Here is a 21428-nt window from a genome sequence, read left to right on the forward strand (position 1 = left end):
AGTACCCATAAAAGCAACTCAATTACAGTAACAAACTTGTAATCAATTACTTTAATCTCTGGTTATGCATGACAGCTGTTGCTTTATCTCTGTGGTTTGACTTACATTATGCAAAAAATACAAGAAAATGTTACAGGTTTCATAAAATGCTCAACATGATATAAGATTAAAGGTAGGGAGGTCCTGATCAGGTTTTTTTTTACCCCCAAGTCGGGGTCCTTTGATTTTGAGAATTGGCCGATACCGAGTCCCATCACTTCTATAATACATTAAAAAGATAAAGAGCAAAAAAACAGATCCAAGATGTCCCTTATTTATTCTATTTACCTTATTTTAACATTCAACCCTAAACAGAACACTTCTGTGATGTAGCTTGATCTATCAAGCAATAAATAAAAAGAAAATTCACTTTAGACTTTAGTGCAAGATTAAATAATGTTAAATAAAAATGAATAGTGCCTCATCTTAAAATACCCAACAGGCATGTTAACAAATAAGAAAATAAAAGTGCCACAGTGCTGTAAAATAAGGCCAGTAATGTGCTTTTAGGAACTTCACTCTTAATGCTCACCTCATTTAGTTTCACAAATTTAAATGAATGTTTTTCTTGATGAAAAGTATGATAATTTAATTTTGTTGGTATTGCAGGTACAGAGCATATAAAATATTAGCTGCTTACTAAACAGTGCGCACACACACTAGTATCAGGCTAGCTACCAGAGAGGCTAACGATACGTTTGGTCTCTTCCAAACAGAACAAATGTTGTAGGGATTTACCTGCTGTTGAACTCCTTTATTCACAAATGTCTGAGAACTTGGGTCTAACTCTCCACCTCCGCTCTGCATCAACTTGTTCTGCCGACCAAACAACAGACAGGGCTCCTCTTTTTGACACAAGTTCTTCTGTGTCATCATGTTCTACAGCTTCAGAGCTTTCTTATCCATTTACATCGTAACCAGAGCGCTACTGTTTACCTTCGCAGTGCAACATTGAAAAGGCTCTGGTCTGACGCGGTGCAGCGTAGCATTCCGAACCTTGTGTAATCAATATACCGGTACGGTGGTATATTAAAAATGTATATCATAACAAAAGTATATACCTCTATTTGGTATGAACCGGTGTACCGCCCACCCCATGATAATAAATATACATATATATCCGAATCCTGATCGGGAGATGACGTCCGATTCCGATCGAGTCTGAACCCATGTGATCGGGCCCGATTTCCGATCCTTAGTTAAAAGATTTACTTTTGTCCAACCATTACATGCAAATATATAAGAACAAAGAACCAGAAAAAGACTGGAATACTGACACTAGTACAAGTATTGCTTGTATGTTTTATTTTATGTACAGTACAGTATAAGTAAAAAAAAAAAAAACAACAAAGTAGCCAAAACCATTGACCAACCAAGGACAACAGCAATGTTGCTCATGTAAGGGGAAAAATACACATAACAACCTCCTTTTAAAAATATATTTTGGTAGATGTAAAGACTGCTGTACTGCTCGCTGTGGAAGGAAGGTTAGTGTGTGACTGAAAAACACTTCTTCAAACCAACTTTTTCCATACCATCAAAATTAGAAAACAAGAGGTGGTCAGATGACAGTATGCAACCTCAGGTGAAGTTCCTTCAAAGTAAAGACAAGTCAGGCTGCATTTGACAAAACCTCATCCCACTCCAACCTTGATCCACCATCTCTGCTTTCAGCACAAAGATAAGTAAAGGTCATGGTCGCAGTCTTCCATTTCCTCTTTAGAACATTGTCTCTATCACAGCAGCCTGTAAAAGGTGGATCAAGCTACTCTCCAGCACACTCAGCAGTTGAATTCACAGTTTACCTACAGCTGGATCGTCATTTCATCACAATTACTCATTTAGTCAGTAGGACTCATATTCGTAGTGCGCTGTTCAACAATATTCTCAAAGAAACTCATGTATAGTTCCAGTCTGGTGTCCCCAACACTGTGTGTTGTCTTCAAATCGACTACTACTTGAATGCCTGCTAAAAAACCTTCTGAATCTCCAACTAGATTTTGAAAGAAGTGAGCTTACAGCAGGCCACCAAGGTATAGATAAAGTGCTTTTTCTTTCTTCCTAAATGTAATGCTTTAAATAATTCAAGGTGAAAATGAAGAAACATGATGAAGTATTAAAGGGGCATCCTCCTTAAACAAAAAAACGAACAAAAAAAAGTAATGAGACAATGATTCGGGAGAAAGAGTTCAGCATAAATAAGACTACAAATCCAAACTGAGTGCCACAATTTCAGTCAAGGATTTGGGATAAGACTATTTCATCTTAAATTAAACAGAAAAAACCCTGAATATCAAAGGGAAAAAAGTCACAATTTTTTTGCCAACCCCTCCAAACAATGGCGAGCACCATAAAACAGCAGGAGGGTTTTCTTCGTCAGATTTGAGTTTGAAACATTGAACCGACTGGATTGTAATGAACATACATTCAGGTCATTGTAGTGGGCTCTGTTGAAATATGAATAAATCTATACAAAGAACGATAATAATTAAGTTTGCAATCTAATGAGAGCAGAGACTCGTTTTTGTACTCCATCTGAGCAGACTCCACCTTAGCAGCCGTTTTCCACCAGTCCAAAAGAAGGGAGAGGAGGAGGGGGTAGGCATATAAATAGTAGCCATGGCAACCACACGTACTCCCTCCTTGGTCTTGATGACAGTGTGAGAATCCAGGAGAATAAAACCATCTTTTTAGTCTGCAGCTTCTATGAGAGAGAGAGAGAGAGAGTGAACATAATCACACAGGTAATGCTTACATATCCAGATAGTTTATCCGGTTTATTTATAAAGATTAAAAAAAAAACATAGTCATAACTGTAAGATTAGAAGCATGATCACCCTGCACTTAAACACATTTTGTGGATTTGCTACAAAGGTGTGTACTCGTGAAAATGCTACAATACCACGAACATAAAAGTAGCCTCCTCAACCAATTTTTTATCTACAGTGTTATTTGGGCAGTTTGTAGGTTAAAAAGCAATGCTAGCAGCTTTGTAAACATTTTCCATCCTCAGTTTTTATTAAATGACAACAGATAATGGTGTACAGGGAAAAATGTTAACTTCATATTCTAAAGCAAATCTAACTTGTTAGGCATATTGTTTAAGTCTTTTTCTAATATATGTTTGCATGTATGTATATGTATATATTATGCTTTTTTTTAATGGAGCCGAAGTCTCTCAAAGTTTGCTAAAACAGTTTTATATGCTCAGGAAGAAGTGTCATCACAAATGCTTGTTTCAAATAGGGCTGCTCGGTTGTGATAATGATATGACTATTAAGTGCAGTGTGGATTTGGCGACAGAGGCTTTTTTGGACCAAAGTCCACTGCTTGTTACGTTAGGCCAACTGCAGTAACTCATTTAAACATTTGAGAATGTTTGATCGAACTCAGTGAACCTGAGAAATTACTAATGTTGTAACAAACCAAAATTTTAAGAAGCACTTTAATCTGGAAACGCAAAGTAATACAATCCTACCTAATCAAAATGCCATTAGCCAATCAGCTGTAGCCGGAGGGTAATGATGTATGATGTTTACCAGACTCAAGGACTTCAAGGTTACCACTCTGATCCCCCCCTTTTTTTAAGGATCTGTTTTGTTACCAAGTTTTCAAAACTATTGTTTCAAACATTTGGTGTTGAAAGTTAATATTAGGATGCTAAATGTTCATTGGAACCTTTTTTTGTTTTGTTATCACCCAACATTAAGTGGTTACACCTGTAGCCTGCGTTTAACTCAAAGAAGCATTACAGATTCCATCAATTATTGGAAATATTTAAGGATGGAAAAATAAGAAGAATGCTTTGGTGCATTTCACAAGAATTTTTAGTTTTAATAAAATTATTTTGGAGTTCCAAATTTTCAGACATTTATATACACTATGTAAAAAGACGCATACAGATTTTTTTTCTCACTGTGTCACATGAAATCAGAATAAACTTTTCCTGTTTTAGGTCAAGTAGGATTTTTTAAATAATTTCTATTTGCTAAATGTCAGAATATTGAGAGAAGTAATTTTTTAGGCAGTCTTTTATTACTTTACTAAGATTTTTATGCCTTTAAACACTTTAGGAAAGCCCAGATGATGATGTCATGTCTTTGGAAGCTTCTGATTGGTTTATTGACATCATACGAGTTAATTAGAGACACCTGTGAATGTATTTTGAGAGACACCTGAAACACACTGCTTCTTTGTGTAAACATCATGGGTAAAGTCAGAAGAAATCAGCCAAGACATCAGGAAGATAATTGTGTATTTGCACAAGTCTGGTTCATCCTTGGGTGCCATTTCTAGATACCTGAAGGTGCCACGTTCATCTGTTCAAACAATTATATGCAAGTACAAACACCACGGGAATGTCTAGCTATCAGGACGAGATGGGTTCAACCCAAGAACAGAGGCAAAAGACTTTGTGAAGATGCTGGCTGAAGCTGGTAAAAGTGTGTCATTATCCACAGTGAAATGAGTACTGCACCAACATGGGCTGAAAGGCCACTCTGCCAGGAAGAAGCCATTACTCCAAATGAAACATTAGAAAGCCAGATTACAGTTTGCAACAGCACACAAGGACAAAGACCTTATTTTTTGGAGACATGTCCTGTAGTCTGACAAAACTAAACTGCTTGGCCATCATGACCATAGTTATGCTTGGAGGAAAAAGGGTGAATCTTGCAAGCCTCAGAAATATGGGAATGGCAGCATCATGTCTTTAGGTTATTTTGTGTGTGAGAGTGAAATTTTTATCTGGTTGCATCTGTGTGAGTTTGTATAGGGTGACGTTATTTTATAAGGAGCGGCTGAGCGCTTCATCACGTCCCACAGAGTGCACTTCTCTTTCTCTCTCCGCTCTGCGGGATTAAAGTAAAACCGTCTATAAACCAGCACTGCAAATTAGCTGGCAGCTCAGTTGACCGAGGATTGGGTGAGGAGACGGTGCACGCTCACACAACTTTGCTGCGGGTAATACAACGGTGAATAAACTGAGTTTAAACACCAATGTTCTCCTTTGGAGTGCACATGGTCCTCGAACGGAGCCAGGCATAACGAGTCCTACAACGACTGCGTGCTCACATTGAGGGCAGCATTAAAAAGGAAGCGCTCTCCCCACCCCGCTCAAAAAAAGGAAAAAAGGTGCGACCAAATTCTGTGCTGGTACGACCAACTGATAAAGTTAGTCGCACCAGTGCCACCACTGGAAAAGTTAGTGTGGAGCCTTGGGTGCCCTTCACAATAAATATATATATATATATATATATATGTGTGTGTGTGTCATCCAATGAACCTCACGATTACGATTCATGGTGCAACAATTCAATTAATCAATGATTATTACGATATTAATGCTTATCACGAGTTTCGATGGGTTTTTAAATAAAAGGTGGATTGATAAAAAAAAAACTGTGATTATTTATTATGTTATTAATTATGAAATCATGCCTGGTACTCGACATCAATGCTGTCTTCACCATCACCATTGCTGCTGATCATTATGCTTAGGATTTTAAACTGTGTGAGAAAAGGAGCTGGTCAACATATTCCGAATTAAGAGAGCTCCGCTGTGTCCGTGTTTCAAGACCGTTCAGGTGGGTGGCTGACGTAACTGCAGAGTGGAGTCCACGGGAAGCCCTTCCAGGCCGACCCGGAGCCGTTCGCGGCGCAACAAAGGAAATGCGCTAGGCAAGGAGACACTGGTGCCAGGAATGCACAGATGCATTTTGGCCAACTTTGAAATCATAGGATACAGCACTTGATTCTTTCAGATGAATGAATCTCCTGTTCAGTAATTGTAGATAAAGAGTTTGCTGCCATCGCCTTCTTCATCTGGACCGTTCTTTCATGTGTCCGTGCGACTTTAACCTTTGTTCCACGAGCAGTGGTCATGTTCCTATCATTTAGTTATTATGAAAAACAATTGATTTTTAACATTTATGAATTGTTATCGAACCGCCACGTGTCAAATCGTGATTACTATAATAATGTATTGGCACACTTCTAATATATATTAGGCATGCAAGAATTCTCAATAATATATTAAACCATTCAGTACAGCATCCACGGTTCAATTCTAAGTTGTAAACTGTGGGTTTTACGGTTTGGTGTATAGGCTCCGCTCCATGCATTGTATGTCTCTCTTTTGCCTGACTGTGCTTGTGAGTCAGCGCGCATGTGAATTAATAAGCCAACAAGCAACAGTCCCTCCCAGTACCTTCATTCAGACATACTTTACTTGTTCAGAAAAACACAGAAAACAACAAAGGCAGTAGGTATTCATCACCAGGGATTTGCAGTCGTTTTCAATGGTTGGAGATGTGGGCTTAGTCGTCTTTTAAATACCGTTTCCATATTTCAAAATAAATGGCCAGTTTAATTTTACTGTGGTACAGGCTTATTTATTGAAAATAATGCAATTTTTAATTAATATTACTCTAGTTTGTATATGGACTGCCAGAGTTAAGCACTTGTCCTTCGGAATGTTATTTTATGTTTTGTCTATTTTATATCATGAGATACACAGTGTATGAATTTAGTTTTGCTTCAAAGTAAAATAAAACAGTTTAAAATGAAAAAAGTAGTTTTTTAATCCCTTGCTGTTCTTTAAATTGTACTTAAAACACTGGAAACACTTGAACAGCCCGGGCCATCAGAAACTAATCCGTGACCAAAAAATCGAGGTACGTATTGAACTGTGGGCTGACTGTTTTTTAATTGATGCAACATTTCCCTTCTCTTTCCACTGCACCATTCATTTATCTGAAAGTAACACAAATGGTCAGCCAGTTATGTGATCGCTTGGAGACACCTGGAAACATTCATTGAAATGAGAACCTGACAGCACAAACACATCCAAGGATTGTCCATCACCGTTTCTAATATATTCACTATTTACAAATTTACCAGTTTAAGACATTTTACCATGCATCCACCCCTCGCCCAGGGAGTATGGTGAGTGCTGCGTGAAGGAGTGCGCACCCTGAAATGAGTGCATCGGCTGCAACAGCTTGCTCAATGAAGCATTCCTGGATCTCAGACTTCTGTCAACGTTGGTCAGACTTTTGTCCAACTATTATTTCATACAATGTACAACATATAGCCACAGTTTGATCACACTACAAGAGTAAACTAACCAACAAGTGAAACAAACTATCATCTATCCAGAGGTTGGTGAAACACACAGAGGATGGATACCCGAACCAAGCCAGACGGGTCGGTGGGGCTGGGCGATAGATCAAATCTCATATTGATTTTTTTTTTTTTTTTTTTAAATAGCGCTATACACAATAAACAACTAAACAATATGTGCCACTTTTGGCATTTTTTCCTAAAAGAGACAGCACGTGTTAGTAAGTTGTGTAGCATGGCTTGTTTAGTGGTAGATCTGGGTTATTTAGGATCTAACTGTGCTTTTCATGCTGTTCTGAGAATTAGCAAAAGTATTTAAAAAAAAAAAAAAAGCTATAACAACATATACACATACATAGAGCTGGGCGGTATGACCAAAAATGTATATCACGGTATTTTTCTAAATTCGAACAGTTTCACAGTATATGACGGTGTTTTTTTTTTTTCATGCATAATCAGGTGTTCATAGCATTTTCTACTGGTTGAGAATCAGAAAGGTTTATTTTGCCGAGTACAGTTGGTAGTCGGTGCACTAAACAAAAAAACAAGCCAGCAGCGATAATTTTATTTATTTATTTATTTATTCAGTTTATTTCCGACATGGTTACATTCACTTTTTTTTTTTTTTTTTTTTCTTTTTTGTACATGCCGAAAAAGGAGACTAGAGAAGCAGTTTGCTTATCCGGGTCCCGTCCCGTTTTACCATCGCAAATTTACATGGGTTTACATGTCTCTCTGGTCAAAACATTCTTGATTTCTTCTGAATGTCCTTTTTTGTGTATTCTCATCTGTAGTCAGTGTTGTCCTCTATCTTTGTTCGTGTTGGTAATAATAATAATAAGTGATAAATATAAGGATAAGGGATAAATAAAGGATAGAGGATAAAGAAAAATAAAGAAAAAGAGTAATTACTGCAGTAGATTGACTTAGGATGGTCTATTTTACTGCCGTGGTGAGTGAATATTGTAGAATAATTCCACACTAGAAATAATATAAGTTTGCAACAGCAGCTCAATGGCTCTTTGCTGCGCGAGCTCAATTTCTAGCTTTAAATGCTGCATACTCAGTGGTGTGGTGATTTCTTATAGTGAATAAGGTAGCGTTTTGTTTGCAGCACCACCAGGACTTATTTCTCTCTTTTTTTGTGTATTACTACCAAACTGCCGACATGCTAACCTAACTTTGCCTCTGTGTCCATGAGTGTTCTTCTCCTGTAGCAGAGGCATGCGCACGCAGGCACATGCTCATGTGCAGATTCGGAGCTTTCAATTTTGTCTTTCTTTTCCCTTTACACGTATGATTTACACAACAACTAACACCCAGCCCTATATATACAGTATATCAATACTGGAATCGTCAAAATAAAAAACTCGATATATATATATATATACACACACACATATATATATGTGAACAGCCCCACTGAAGCCAAGCATAATTTTTAAATAGTTTACCGAACAGTTTCGGATATCCATCCTCTAACGTGCATTTCACCAACCTCTGCATAAATGACAGCTTGTTTTACTTGTTATTTTCACTTGTAGCAGGGTTAAACTGTAACTTTATGTTGTGAAAATAATTGGATAACAGTGTGACCAGCCTGGACAGAAGTCTGAGGTCCATCAGAGTTAGGGCTGGGCAATATGGACCAAAATTCATATCAAAATTTTTTCACAAACGCCACTCAGATTAAAATGACAACACAGTGCTTTAAGGTTTGTAAAAAAATAAATAAAACTACTACTACTTTGCCTGTATCGCAAACAGGGGCAGCTAGCAGCCCCAAAAGTAAATGCATAAAATGACAGCAAAAAAATTACACAAAATGACAACAAAAACACATTAACAGAAATGCACAAAAGAACAACACAAATACTTAATAGGACAACAAAACACACAAAAGGAGAAAAAAATGCACAATGGGACAACAAAACAAATACTATTTCTGCATTTATTTTTACAAAAATGTACAAATAAATGTAGAAATACACAAAAGGATACAAAAAGAGAAAAAATGCACAATGGAAATATATATATATATAATGGGACAACAAAAACCAACAAAAATCCAAGAATAACAAACGTACCAAAAAATACAGAAAAAGACATCCAAAATTACCGAAAATACATAAAAGATAAACAAAAAAACATAAGACAACAAAATACACACATACAAACAGCTGCACAAGCTGTGCCAGTTTTTGGCATCTTCTGCTGTAAGGAACAGCACATGTTAGTTAGAGTTCTGTAGTATTAAGCAGCAGCGGAGCACTTATATCAATAAGGCTGAAAGAATCCTTAAAGTGGAATGTCTATCAGCAACTAATACAGAGATTATTCGGAGCATAAAAGGGAACTATTTTAAAAATTAAGTTCTCCAGAAATCAAACTTTAGTGCACTTTGGACGTATTGATTATGATTGATTTTAATATATTTCAGCAGCCCACTCAGTTATAGGCCTGTACAATATTATTTAATGTATACATAAGTGGGGTCAATTAAAAATGTTTTGATTTTATAATGTGCCTTGTTGGAATGTTAACAAATAAATAAGTTCATGTACTTTTAATTGATTTATTCTTTGAAAAATTATTAAATTATGCAATTGCAATACTTTAATTTTTGTGAGGTTAGCCTCACATCAAAAGCCATAAATGCAATGGTACTAATAAGTAACTTAATCATTTCTTTTGGCGTTTCAGTTTCCGGCCTTGGTGTTCTCATTTTTCAGGAAAAAGTAGTAAATGCAGTGGCAATGACTCCTGGAACTATTATTTGGATGCAAAATAAGCTTTAAAAGAAGTCACTTTCTATATTGCCTAAAAATCAAAATCTTGAAATATTGCACATTTCAATATATTGCCCAGGCCTACTGTTATTCCTTTGTACAACTATGTACAGTAGTCCCTCATTTATCACAGGGGTTCCATTCTAGTAGTCAGCCTTATTTTTTTTTACAAATATTATACATGTTTTAAGGCTGTAAAACCACTCACCACACACTTTATACACTTTTCTCAGACAGACGTCGACATTGTGGGTGTTGTCGGGGAGAAAACTTACAAACATACAGCACTTCAAAGTGCGCAGGATCAAAAAAATGTCCCATTCGCTTCATACGCGAGTTTGAAGCAAACTCACCAGCAACACATCCAACTCGGTGAGATTCACTGCCTAATGAAGCAAGGAGCTGTGCTCCTTTTTCTCCTCTCATAAAAATAAACCACCAGTGAAAACAGCCGGTGTGATTAGCGGCTAATGCTATCCTAGCTCAGCGCTGACTTTCAAAGATGAAAACTACAGAGAACTTTTACCTGCTACTACCACCTCCTCGCTGATTCTCCTCCACACCAAATCCTTCCTGGTCTGGTCCTGGTTATAAAGGCTGTGTCATACAGCTCCAGGTAGTCACACACAGCTTCTACTCCATGGTTGAATGGGTGAACAGACCGGTGTCTGTGTTGACGACCTGACATCGTCAACAAATGACGCGTGGGTTGGACCGCACCGCCGCACAGGAAAGATTTTACAACTGGGCCGCGTCTATCCATTGACTTTGTCTGTAATCTGGATGTATGGCCATTTCGTGAGGCATTCGGTGTGAACGCAGCAGCCAATCAGGACGCAGAATACAATGCGCTTTCATACATTGTTAGAAAATGCATGCAAAATTGCACTGTAAAACACAGAGGCCGCGAATGGTGAACAGCGTTATAGCAGGGGACTACTGTACAAAAAATGCAAAAATTGAAAAAAACAAGCACATACTTGTAATTGTTAAAATTACGTCTTAAGACATCCTCTGAACACACACTTCCTGATCCCTTGCTGAGTCACACTGTATGGATGACTAGAACTGTAAGAATTTTATTTATTTTAAGACAGGAAAAGACCCAACTGAAACTGCATGTTATAATGAACTCAATTTAATTAACATTCCAAGGCAGCAATAGAACAACCAGTCAATCTTAATCAGGTAGGCTCAGGCAATATCCACCAACTAAAGAGAATAGAAAACATCAATGCAACATTTTGCGAGTGAAAGTGACCGGTTACATATAGTGTGGTTTAAAACTTAAAGTGTAAATGTGACACAAACGATGGGTGACTGCCATGAACTGACCTACGTGTCGCAGTGGGAAAGCAGTGAAGTAATCTCTGGGCCCACGTGTCCCACTGCCTTGGCTGCCTCCAGGATGGCTCTCCGGTACATCCCTTTCTTTTTGCGGTTGAAGCGGGACCTGAAAAACTCCCTGAAGGGGGACAGTTTGGCAACAGACAGTTGGGAAGTGGTAGGTGAGCCGAACCATGCCACCTTCGCTTGGGGCCATTGGGCCTCACAGCTAGCAGTCTCCTGCTTGCGGATACCACTGATACTGAGGACACGGGCCGGCCACCAGGGGAAGCCGTGAATTTTACCCCAAACAATGTCTCCTACAGCCACAGCGTGGCCCTCCTCAGTCACACACTTTGTCATACTGCGGGTGTGAAGGCGCACCGTGAGTGGTGGAACAGTTTTGCAATTATCCCGAGAAGGTAAGGAAGATGATGTCACAGAAAGATCCTCACCAGGTGCCAGGTCACACAGTTCAGGTGAAGTGCCATCAGAACTAAAGGACTTGGACTCATCTAAACTATCACTGCTGCACACTGACAGGCTAGAAGAATCCGCTTTGCGCTTCCGGAAATTAATTAATAAGGTTAGGTCACTGTGGCCCCGCTCTGCCTCCTCTCCTGAACTTCCTGACCACAACTCAAGAGAGTTCTTGCCTTCACCCGAGTCCTCAGAATGGGGGACGCATGGCGCAGGTGCCCTTGAGCTTCGTCTTTTTGTGCCTCCAACAAGTTCTGCCTCATACTCAACTATACTCTCCTCAACCTCCCTCTGAGGGGGTCTCATGCAACTCTTTGGAGAGAGAGAATCCTGAGACACATTTGCAAAAGGTCTTGTTAGTTTGAGTTTAGGAATGGACACAGTGAGGCCAGACCTTGTGGCATCCAGAATGTGACGCTGTTCTTTTGTAGGGCCTGAGGGTGCTTTGCCATTTTCTCCCACACCATTCTGTGTCAGCTGTTTGGGACAGAAGGGCTTGACTGACCCATGGACACGCGAGGGGATTTTCATCACTTCCCCCTTGCCCTGTGGAGTGCTATAGGATATCTTTATAACAGGGCTGTGGGGAATAATTTCACCTCCAGAATACTTCTCCCCATCACCCTCTGCCCTTTTGTCCTTTCGGAGACGTTTGCTGTCCAGGCTGGGGCCATTTTCCCGTCTTTTAGTGTCCTTAGAAACAAGAACAACGTCCTCTTTCTTTAACAATTTGGATGGTGTTTCCTTGTCATCGCCGTCATCATCACTTTGTACAGAATTCTCTTTTCTTGATGGCTTGCTCATACCGTCTTTGCTGTCTTCATCACTATTCAGTGTGTTTTTGCACTTTTCACAGAGTACCTGCCGAGGCCGCAAACGAATGGTGCTCATAGTCATACGGCCGGGCTCTCGTGTTCGCCGCTTCTTTCTTTTTATTGGCCGTGGTGGAGGTTGAGGTACCCATTGGCTGTAGGAGTGGCGTACCCATAGGGGCTGAGGGAAGGGGGCTCCATCAAAATAAGGTGGATAAGATGTCTGTCCAGATGGCACTGGTGTGGGTACTGGAAAAGGAGGTGTATCAGGTGCACCATTTTCGGGGAGAATGTTGTCATCCTTTGGTTCACATGAAGCTAGGTTAGGATATTCAGAAACCAGATCATCACTCAAAACTGGTGGGACCTCACAAGCCGATTTTGGTAATAGACAGTCCTCGAGTTTGGCTGTAAAGTTCGGTAAACAAAACAGCCCAGTCCTAATGGGGGGGAGAAAAAAACAAACAGAAAATTAACCATCACAAACTGTAGATGTGATCATTTAAGATGGCAGATACACAAAAGCAATGCACCACACTTTCCAAAAAAGAAATCATAGTGACAATGGGCCCCATTTTGAAATTACTGATTAAAAAACATAAAGCTTGGAACAAACATTGTTACTACAAAAATATCATTACTGAAATAAAAAAAACACCAAAGGAGCTTACTTTTGCAGTACAAATAATTTTGGTTAATATAATTCTCTACGTATCCTATATTTAATAGCTACCATTTTGTCAGTGATTTGCTGAGGTAACTTTCCACTCCACCAATGTGGAGAATGACGTCACAAGCTCAGGAAAGACAGATTGTAAATACTCACATTGTTATATGACCTGCTTTTTATTTATGACGTTTTATGATTCTCATTCAGATTAAATAGCAGGGTCCTCACCAAGAATTTTTTACAGCATTGGGGAATGGGTGGTGTGGGAGCGTGTTACATTGGCGCAAGTGTTGTAGGGGGGTCCGGACGCATCTCCCCCCCAGAAAATATTAAAATTTATAATAAAGTAAAGCTAAAGTAGTTGTTTTTTTCGAGTGTTTTTATATTTGTTACTGCCTTACTTTAAAGCCAAAAGTTATTTCTTCAATTGATGAAAGTCATAATCAATGTAGTTACTCATAGGTCTTCTCATACATACTCACAAACACTGTATAGACAAGAAATAATGTTTTTTATTAAAAGACTGATTCAAAGACGAGGTTTTCAAATTAAAATTAGGCATTATTGGGACTGTTATGGAATTTTGAGTTATATACTGTACATGACAAGCAGCTCCATGTGTCGCGACATGCTACGTCTGGTTGAAGCACACTGTTAATATTGGATAGAAATTACGGTTTCCAAGCAGAGGATGCACACATGCAACATCGGGGGCGGCTAAGTGGCTCCAGGGGTCTTCAGGTAAAGACGAGAGAATCTGAGCAAATCACAGATGATGTATGTGCTTCTCAGTTATGCAGATTAAAGAGAGTTTAAACAACACGGTCACACCTGGAAGTCTGTGTGCAACGATTATTAAATCTGTACCGTTTAAAAAAAAAAAGGAAAAACAATGCGAAAACTCCCTACGCTGGTCCGGCCCGGGTCTTCTTTTTAAGGTTCGATTAAAGCTCTATTGTGTGCATCCTCCGCTTTGTAACCCGTAATCACAGTCCAATACAAACAACAGTATGCTTCATAGTGTGTGTGTGTGTGTGTTCATTTAAATTTGTAAAGCGCGTCTTGGAATCAGCCTTTTAAATAAAATTTGATTTTATTGTCTATACAGTAGGGCCAAAATTATAATCACATCATATTTACAATTATTAATCACGATTATCATGTTTTGAAAAATATCTGCATTCTAATTTAACTACTTTTTAACAAACAATATGTGAACAGTTTAGAGCGCAAAAGAAAAGCTTTAAACAAGAATACTAAAATACTATAAAATGTACCCAAAATTTACTATGGGCTAACTACAAATACACTATTACTGAGTGCAACTCTTTGAAAACAATTACAGTGTATTAATAAAAGTTAACATTAGGCTTAAGCCTGCAGGTTTTGAGCAAGAAACACCAGACTGTCAACATTTCCTGCCTTGAGTATACGCTAGATTAATTAATTAATACGAACTAATCAGGTACTTGTCAATCAACTCATGGGGGCAAGTCGGCATGTGCAACACGAGCTCCCTCCCCATCTAAAAAAAGCCCTAAAAATCCAGTTTTATCGGCTCCTACTCACTTCCATGTTAAGTTAACAGAGTATCATCACGTCAACTTTTGGCCAAGAGTCACACAGGTTGTGTGCACCCTGAGTGCCGACACTCATGAGACAACAAAGGCGGCGCAGCTGACGTGACCTACACAAGTCCAAACCTGACCCGTTTGGTTCGGCAGGGCTCAGGTGTAATAAAGTCTCAGAGGAAAAACAAAGAGGGAGAGGGATAGATTGACATCTGGATGACAGATCCATGTTTTATTTCCTTCATCCCAGCCGACAGCTGAAGCAGAGGGGCGGGGCTTATAGTTAACAGACCAGGCTGAGCCGTTACCGGACCAGGCTGAGCTCAGAGTATGTCAACATGTTGCTTTTTCTGAAAAAAACCCAGTAAATAAGCAGAGTTGCAGGTTGGTCACTCCACATCACTCGTTCTCATCTGTCAAGTTTACCAGAGTGACCCAAAGCTGTCGAGCCGCTGAAGCGTTACTCGCTTGTTATTAAGGCAGCTTAATGGAGCCTTAATCATGTGTTTGCCCACTGGTTGTTGGCTGACTACTGGGGTTGAGAAAGTGCCTGGTTGGATATGCAGCAGAGCCTCATTTTAAATGTGAAAATCACCGATGATCAGGTTAATTTATTCATGGCAGTCAAAATTGTGACCACAATTAAAATTTGCTTAATTGTGCAGCCTTAATATACAGTGTCTGTGAGTATTTATTAGTTAAAGACCTATACCAAGCATGAGTAACTAACTAACCCTTCACCAATTCAACTAAACTACAACTTTAGCTTTACTTTACTATAAATTTCAAAATTTTCCACACCAGATCTCCCTATGCTGTGAAAAATTCCTTGTGAGAACCCTATCACCTGTGTGAAAAGGGGGTCAGAGTGGGGGATGCCATGCAAGGAGTCAGGGCAATGAACATTGCTTCCTTCTGGGGCACCAATAAAGCACATTTTTCTGACTTTTTGGTATATTTAGTTTATTCTTACATCTAGGATCAACAAAGATTTCTGACAAAGGCCTGCACTGCCAATAAATCTTTAAGACGTGTGGCTAGCAGGCAACAGTCACATGTTTGTGCAGCTTTTGGGCAGAAGAAAGCAGACAAAGAGACTACAGGATGCCCAGAACACCCACCACCCCCCTTCCCAACATCTGACTGAACAAAAACAATCCCATGAATCACACGGGATTCAGAGGTGCAGGGAGGGAGCCAAGAGATTTCCATTAGTTTTTTCATCTGGCCCTACTTGCTGCTCTTATGCACTAAGATTATTAATTAGAGCACATTTGGGGAGAATGAATCCCCCCCAAGAGAAAATGCTGGCAGAGATCTCAAGTGTTCTCATGGTGTGGCCTGCTCCTCTCACTTTCTCACACATGCGTAAGATGGCGAATTTTAACGTTCAGTCTGACTGACATAACAGTGTATGTCCTGTCTGTGGCAGAGAACAGCTAGTGGTAGTTAAGCACAGTGAAAAGGAAGCAACCATGATTTACTGCTTTGTAGTTATTTTGTAATGTATTGTACTGTTAGAGGTGAAGATCACCCTGCATAACATCAGATAAAGATTATTGCAAATAAGCTGTAGGACAAAGACGGGGTATTTTTCCATGAGGTGAAAGGAAAGCCGTCAAATTGTCTCAATGACAGACTGAAATAAAAGGCTCAGAAACTGTTGTTTTCAAGACACCTTTGGTTATTGCAATGAAAAATGGGGGGGGACCCTCGTAAGGAGAAAAGCTGGTCAGGATCTGATTGTCTATAAATAGTACTAAAGCTAGAGGCTTTTAAAGAGTACAAACACCAGGAGTAACCCAAGGCTTATGTCTGATGTATAATGAATTCTACTTTGATGTGTTTCTCTGTTACACATGGTTGGACTGATTTGACAAAGGATTGTTAATAATATGGTAATCAACATTCAGAAACACTACATTTAAATACATGCAAGACCAGAATACAACTACTAAAACTACATTATCATCATTTATATTGTTACTTGTGGTCATATGACAGATTACACATTCAAATGTTCACACAGATGACTAAATGCTACATATATCAAGATTAGTACAAGGCATTACATGTCAACCTGTGTGGAATTATTAAAAAAAAAACAACCTATAAATGTATATATATAGAGTTTACTAAGGGCCTGATCTTGTTGCAATACGTTTTAGCTAACTTATGTTTTACTAGGCTAACAATAAGCTACAGATAGAACCACTGGTCGTACCTATTGTCTAATTTAAACGCTATGCAGACAAGGGTGCTTTAAGCTGTTGGGGGGGGGGGGGAAAGAAATGCGACTAAGTAAATATTATATTCTTGATATAGTGGATACATTACGTCTACCAAGCATTTAGCTCTCCTGGCACAGCTACAATAGATACTCTATTGAGGCCCAGTGGGCTAGCATGCAGCTAACTATTAGCGGACTTCGACTTAGCATTACATTTGAGCTCGCCGTTAGCATAGGTTAATCTAAATGTATTTGAAATTATTTAAATTACGAAGGGAAAGGACACCCACTTCTTACTGCAGTCGAGCAATATCCCTGTGTAGCTTCTTTCTCGATGAGTCAGTGTCACGACCAGTGTGTCGTTCACAATTTGATCGACAGTGACAGGTAGCCGAGAGCCGGCCCGCAGCTGCTCGGCCGCAGCCTCCATGTATCCTGGGGTGATTTGTCCGGCTCGGCGGTGCTCGATCCCGGCTAAGGGAGCCACGGTCGCGTCGGCCAAAGATCCGTCTCCCCCTCGCTATCGGAGCAGGAGGCTACAGCAGGGCAGGGAATGACGCCATCACCCCCTCCAAGTCAATTACAACAGCGCTGCCACCGCTGACATCACGTCGTGTGTGCTGCAACAGACGAGCAGGCCTTCCCTTCCTCCTCTCCAGGCCGCGGAGATGCCTTTCATTAGCTCCACTTTTAGAACGGGAATGCCTCGCTTTTCACCTCTGAAGGGTTCATGGCGTTGCGCTTCAAACAATGGCTTCACGTAACCGTAATAGATCCCAACAGTTTGTGTCATTTTTCAGATGCCTTCAACACATCTATTAACATAAAAAGAAAAATCATGACGAAGAAAAATACAAAGCTAAAGCCACAAAATATGCAGATACATCATCATTAAATTATCCCTTTTATTAGCTACAGTGTATTTAAGTTTTTTTTAATTTACTTATTTGTTTCATTACAGGTTTGCCAATAGCCATGAATCAAGTTAAATGTGATTAAACTAACATAAAATGGCATTGATATCAACAATTCTGCAATCACTATATATATATATATATATATATATATATATGAAAGACTTAATATATATATGAAAGTGTATTTATATATATATATATATATGAAAAATTCGGACGCCATCTTTGTAGTCATTTATATCGTTCGAGACAGAAGAGTAAAGACAGGCAGACACTGTGCGATTTTTTCAATCGTCGTATCAGCTCCAGCTCAAACTCATGTTCTCACACCTCTTCTGTGTCGAATGACTGAGTAAATGGGCAAAAGTTGTAGACAGAGGCTGTTAGGGGACTTTCTAGAGAGGTGCTGCACCTTGTTTCGTCGTCGTCGTTGCGACCCAACCCCCCCCCATCTCACCCCACCCGGTCCATGACGCCTCCTCACACAATATGACTGTTTAGCATTTATTTCAGCAGTTTTCTGGTCCTGCTCATGTTTTCATTCAGTCTGTGGATGTTTTAGCTCATAAAAAGCTGCTCACGTTTATGTTTTGTTTCGCGGTGTTACGGTCCAAATAGTATCCAGATAATCTGGTGACTGATTATCGACTGTGAGGCTGGTGTGAGGAACAATAGATGTTAGAACTTCTACCATTTGACACTTTTACAAAACCATTTTTACGGGCAGTTTATTTTGCACTTTATAAAACACAATTTACACCTCTGCTATCGGTGTGAGGTGGAAAACATGAAACAAGATCATTTTTATCAAACGCAGCAGAATAAAAGTCTGTCTGTTGGTCATTCTGTGTGGTGTTTTTCATATATATATATAGAAAGTCTTTCATATATATATATTAAGTCTTTCATATATATATATATTAAGTCTTTCATATATACATATTAAGTCTCTCATATATACATATTAAGTCTTTCATATATATATTAAGTCTTTCATATATATACATATTAAGTCTCTCATATATATATATTAAGTCTTTCATATATATATATATATATATATATTAAGTCTTTCATATATATATATATACTTTATTTGTATAAAGCAATTTCCAACAAAATCATCTCAATGCACTTATCAAAATATAAAATTCATAATAAGAAAGAAAACACCCAACAAGATCTACATGAACAAGCATTTAGCCATCTAACAAAATCAACATCGTAAAACACCATACAAGAAACATAAACAATTATTTAATATAGCGTCCATACTCTCCCACCAAGATATATCTCATGATATGGCAGCGCATCGTTTGTGTTCTTCCAATGCATTGGCTCTGGAAGTGAGAAGGTTTCCCCTTTTTGTGAATGCAGTCAGGGCTGCTGAATGCTTCTGTTTTAGTATCTCCAGTTCCTCCTCTGCTGTAGCCATCCTGTTACTTTTTCTGATGTTGATCGAATGTATAAGTTTCTTCTGCCAGTGGGCTCTTGTAGTCCTCTATTTGGCCTCCACTTGTTATTTGGCGGCTAGCAGATTAACAGATGATCTTACAGCCTTATGAGTGGGCTGTTAGCTTCAATCAGAAGTTAATCAGTCTTCAGTCTTCAATGCTCCAAGGTTTGGAACTGTCTACTTTCCTCAAGACTGGGCCTTGGCTTACAGTTAAAGACAACCGTGGCTTAACATGGTTTTAACCTTGGTTTATAACTGGTTTATAAACATTGGTTTATAACTGGTTTATAAACATTGGGGGGTCTGCTGTAGCCACACTTATCCAGTTTAGGGGTCACTGCCCCGAGTGCCCCGACGACCACGGGCACCACTGATGCCTTCACCCTCCAGGCCTTCTCCAGCTCTTCTCTGAGCCCCTGGTATTCTTCTAGTTACTCATGTTCCTTTTTCCCGATGTTGCAGTCACTCGGTATTGCTATGTCAACCACAACAGCTTTCCTCTGCTCTTTGTCCACCACCACAATGTCCTGTTAGTTCGCCATTACCATTCTGTCCGCCTGTATCTGGAAGTCCCACAGGATCTTAGCTCGGTCATTTTCTACCACCTTTGAAGGTGTTTCCCACATTGACGTGGGGTTTCCAGCCCATATTTATGTCATATAGCTCCAAGCATTCAATGATCCAAGTATGTGGCATTGAGTCGTAGGCTTTCTTGTAATCAATCCAAGCAGTGCTCAGGTTAGTGCAGTCTCTAGCGACTGTTCTGTCAAACAGGCGCTGGTGTTTGGCACCTCTGGTATTTTTACAGATTTCCTTCTGAGTTGTGCTCATGTATTGATCCATGTGCCCGCTTATCTTAGCCGCTATGATGCCAGACATCAGCTTCCACGTTGTGGAGAGGCAGGTTATTGGCCTGTACCCTTTGAGGGATCCTTCAGGATCAGGACTGTGCACCCTTTGGTTAGCCATTCAGGTTTTATCCCATCTCTCAGCAGCTGGTTCATTTGTGCTGCCAAGCACTCATGGAGTGCCGTGAGTTTCTTTAGCCAGTAGGCGTGTATCATGTCAGGGCCTGGTGTTGTCCAGTTTTTCATACCTGAGACTCTTTCTTGGATGTCTGCCACTGTGATGGTGACTGGATTCTGTTCATGGAGGTTGCTGTGGTCTTCTCTCAGAGCCACCAGCCATTGTGCATCACTGTTGTGTGCTGCCTCCTTCTCCCATATGCCTTTCCAGTAATGTTCAGTTTCCAGCCTTGGTAGGTCTGCTTTGCTATTGCTCCCCTGCCATTGAGCGTACACTTTCCCTGGTTGAGTTGCGAACAGCCGGTTTATTTGTCTGGCTTTATTATCTCTCGTGCACCTATTTATTTGTTTGGCACTTTCCAATGCTTCAGGAATGGGCATCTGGACTACAGAGACTCAGCGGCTCTGTCTCCACCCTTTTCTCTGCACACACCCAACACAGCATAACGTGGATGGCTGTTCATCATAGGAATGGGATCCACACAAGGTTCCTGCTGCTTAACAGAAGGTTTTCCTTGCCGCCATGATGAATTCATGTTGGGTGTGGGATACATATGTATGTGTATATACGTATATATGCATATGTGTGTATCCATAAAATGAAGAGTCCATCCTTAAGACTGCTCTACTGTAAAGTGCCTTGAGATACCATTGGTTATGATTTGGCGCTATACAAATAAAGATTGATTGATTGATTGATTGATCTGGCTGTACCTCTTGGGGACTTGTTTTTTCATTGCATCTTTCAGGGCCTCGGTCAATTGGCTCACTTCTCTCCACACTGCCTTGATGTTGGCCTCCAGCCTTCTTTTCCATGGTGGGTATTTCATGTTATGGTTGCTCTTACAATAGCCAAGTGTCTCTAGGATCACTGCTGCTGTGGAGTACATATAATACTCCCTTTCCACCTCACCCCCCAAAAAAATTACCAGCCGCCCCTAAATTGTTCACACAATATTCAATAAAAAAGATACACGGATTCTGGTAGCCT

General features: G+C 39.7%; 1 protein-coding gene across 2 annotated transcripts; it reads right to left on the reverse strand.

Moving 5' to 3' along the window:
- Window positions 1-1435: 1435 nt before the first annotated feature.
- On the reverse strand, window positions 1436-17838 carry pwwp2b (PWWP domain containing 2B). Of its 2 annotated transcripts, none has more exons than XM_028467682.1 (3): window positions 17330-17838; window positions 11290-13008; window positions 1436-2743 (listed from the first exon to the last, which is right to left on the reverse strand). In XM_028467682.1, the coding sequence occupies exons 1-3, from the start codon at window positions 17467-17469 to the stop codon at window positions 2467-2469; spliced, it is 2136 nt and encodes a 711-aa protein (XP_028323483.1). In that variant the 5' UTR covers window positions 17470-17838; the 3' UTR covers window positions 1436-2466. The 2 variants fall into 2 exon arrangements, with proteins under 2 accessions (XP_028323483.1, XP_028323484.1); XM_028467683.1 differs by having other exon boundaries at window positions 2609-2743; window positions 11286-13008; window positions 17330-17834.
- Between the last annotated feature and the right edge of the window lie 3590 nt (window positions 17839-21428).

This window comes from Gouania willdenowi, chromosome 15, assembly GCF_900634775.1.
Source record: "Gouania willdenowi chromosome 15, fGouWil2.1, whole genome shotgun sequence".
NCBI lineage: Eukaryota > Metazoa > Chordata > Actinopteri > Blenniiformes > Gobiesocidae > Gouania > Gouania willdenowi.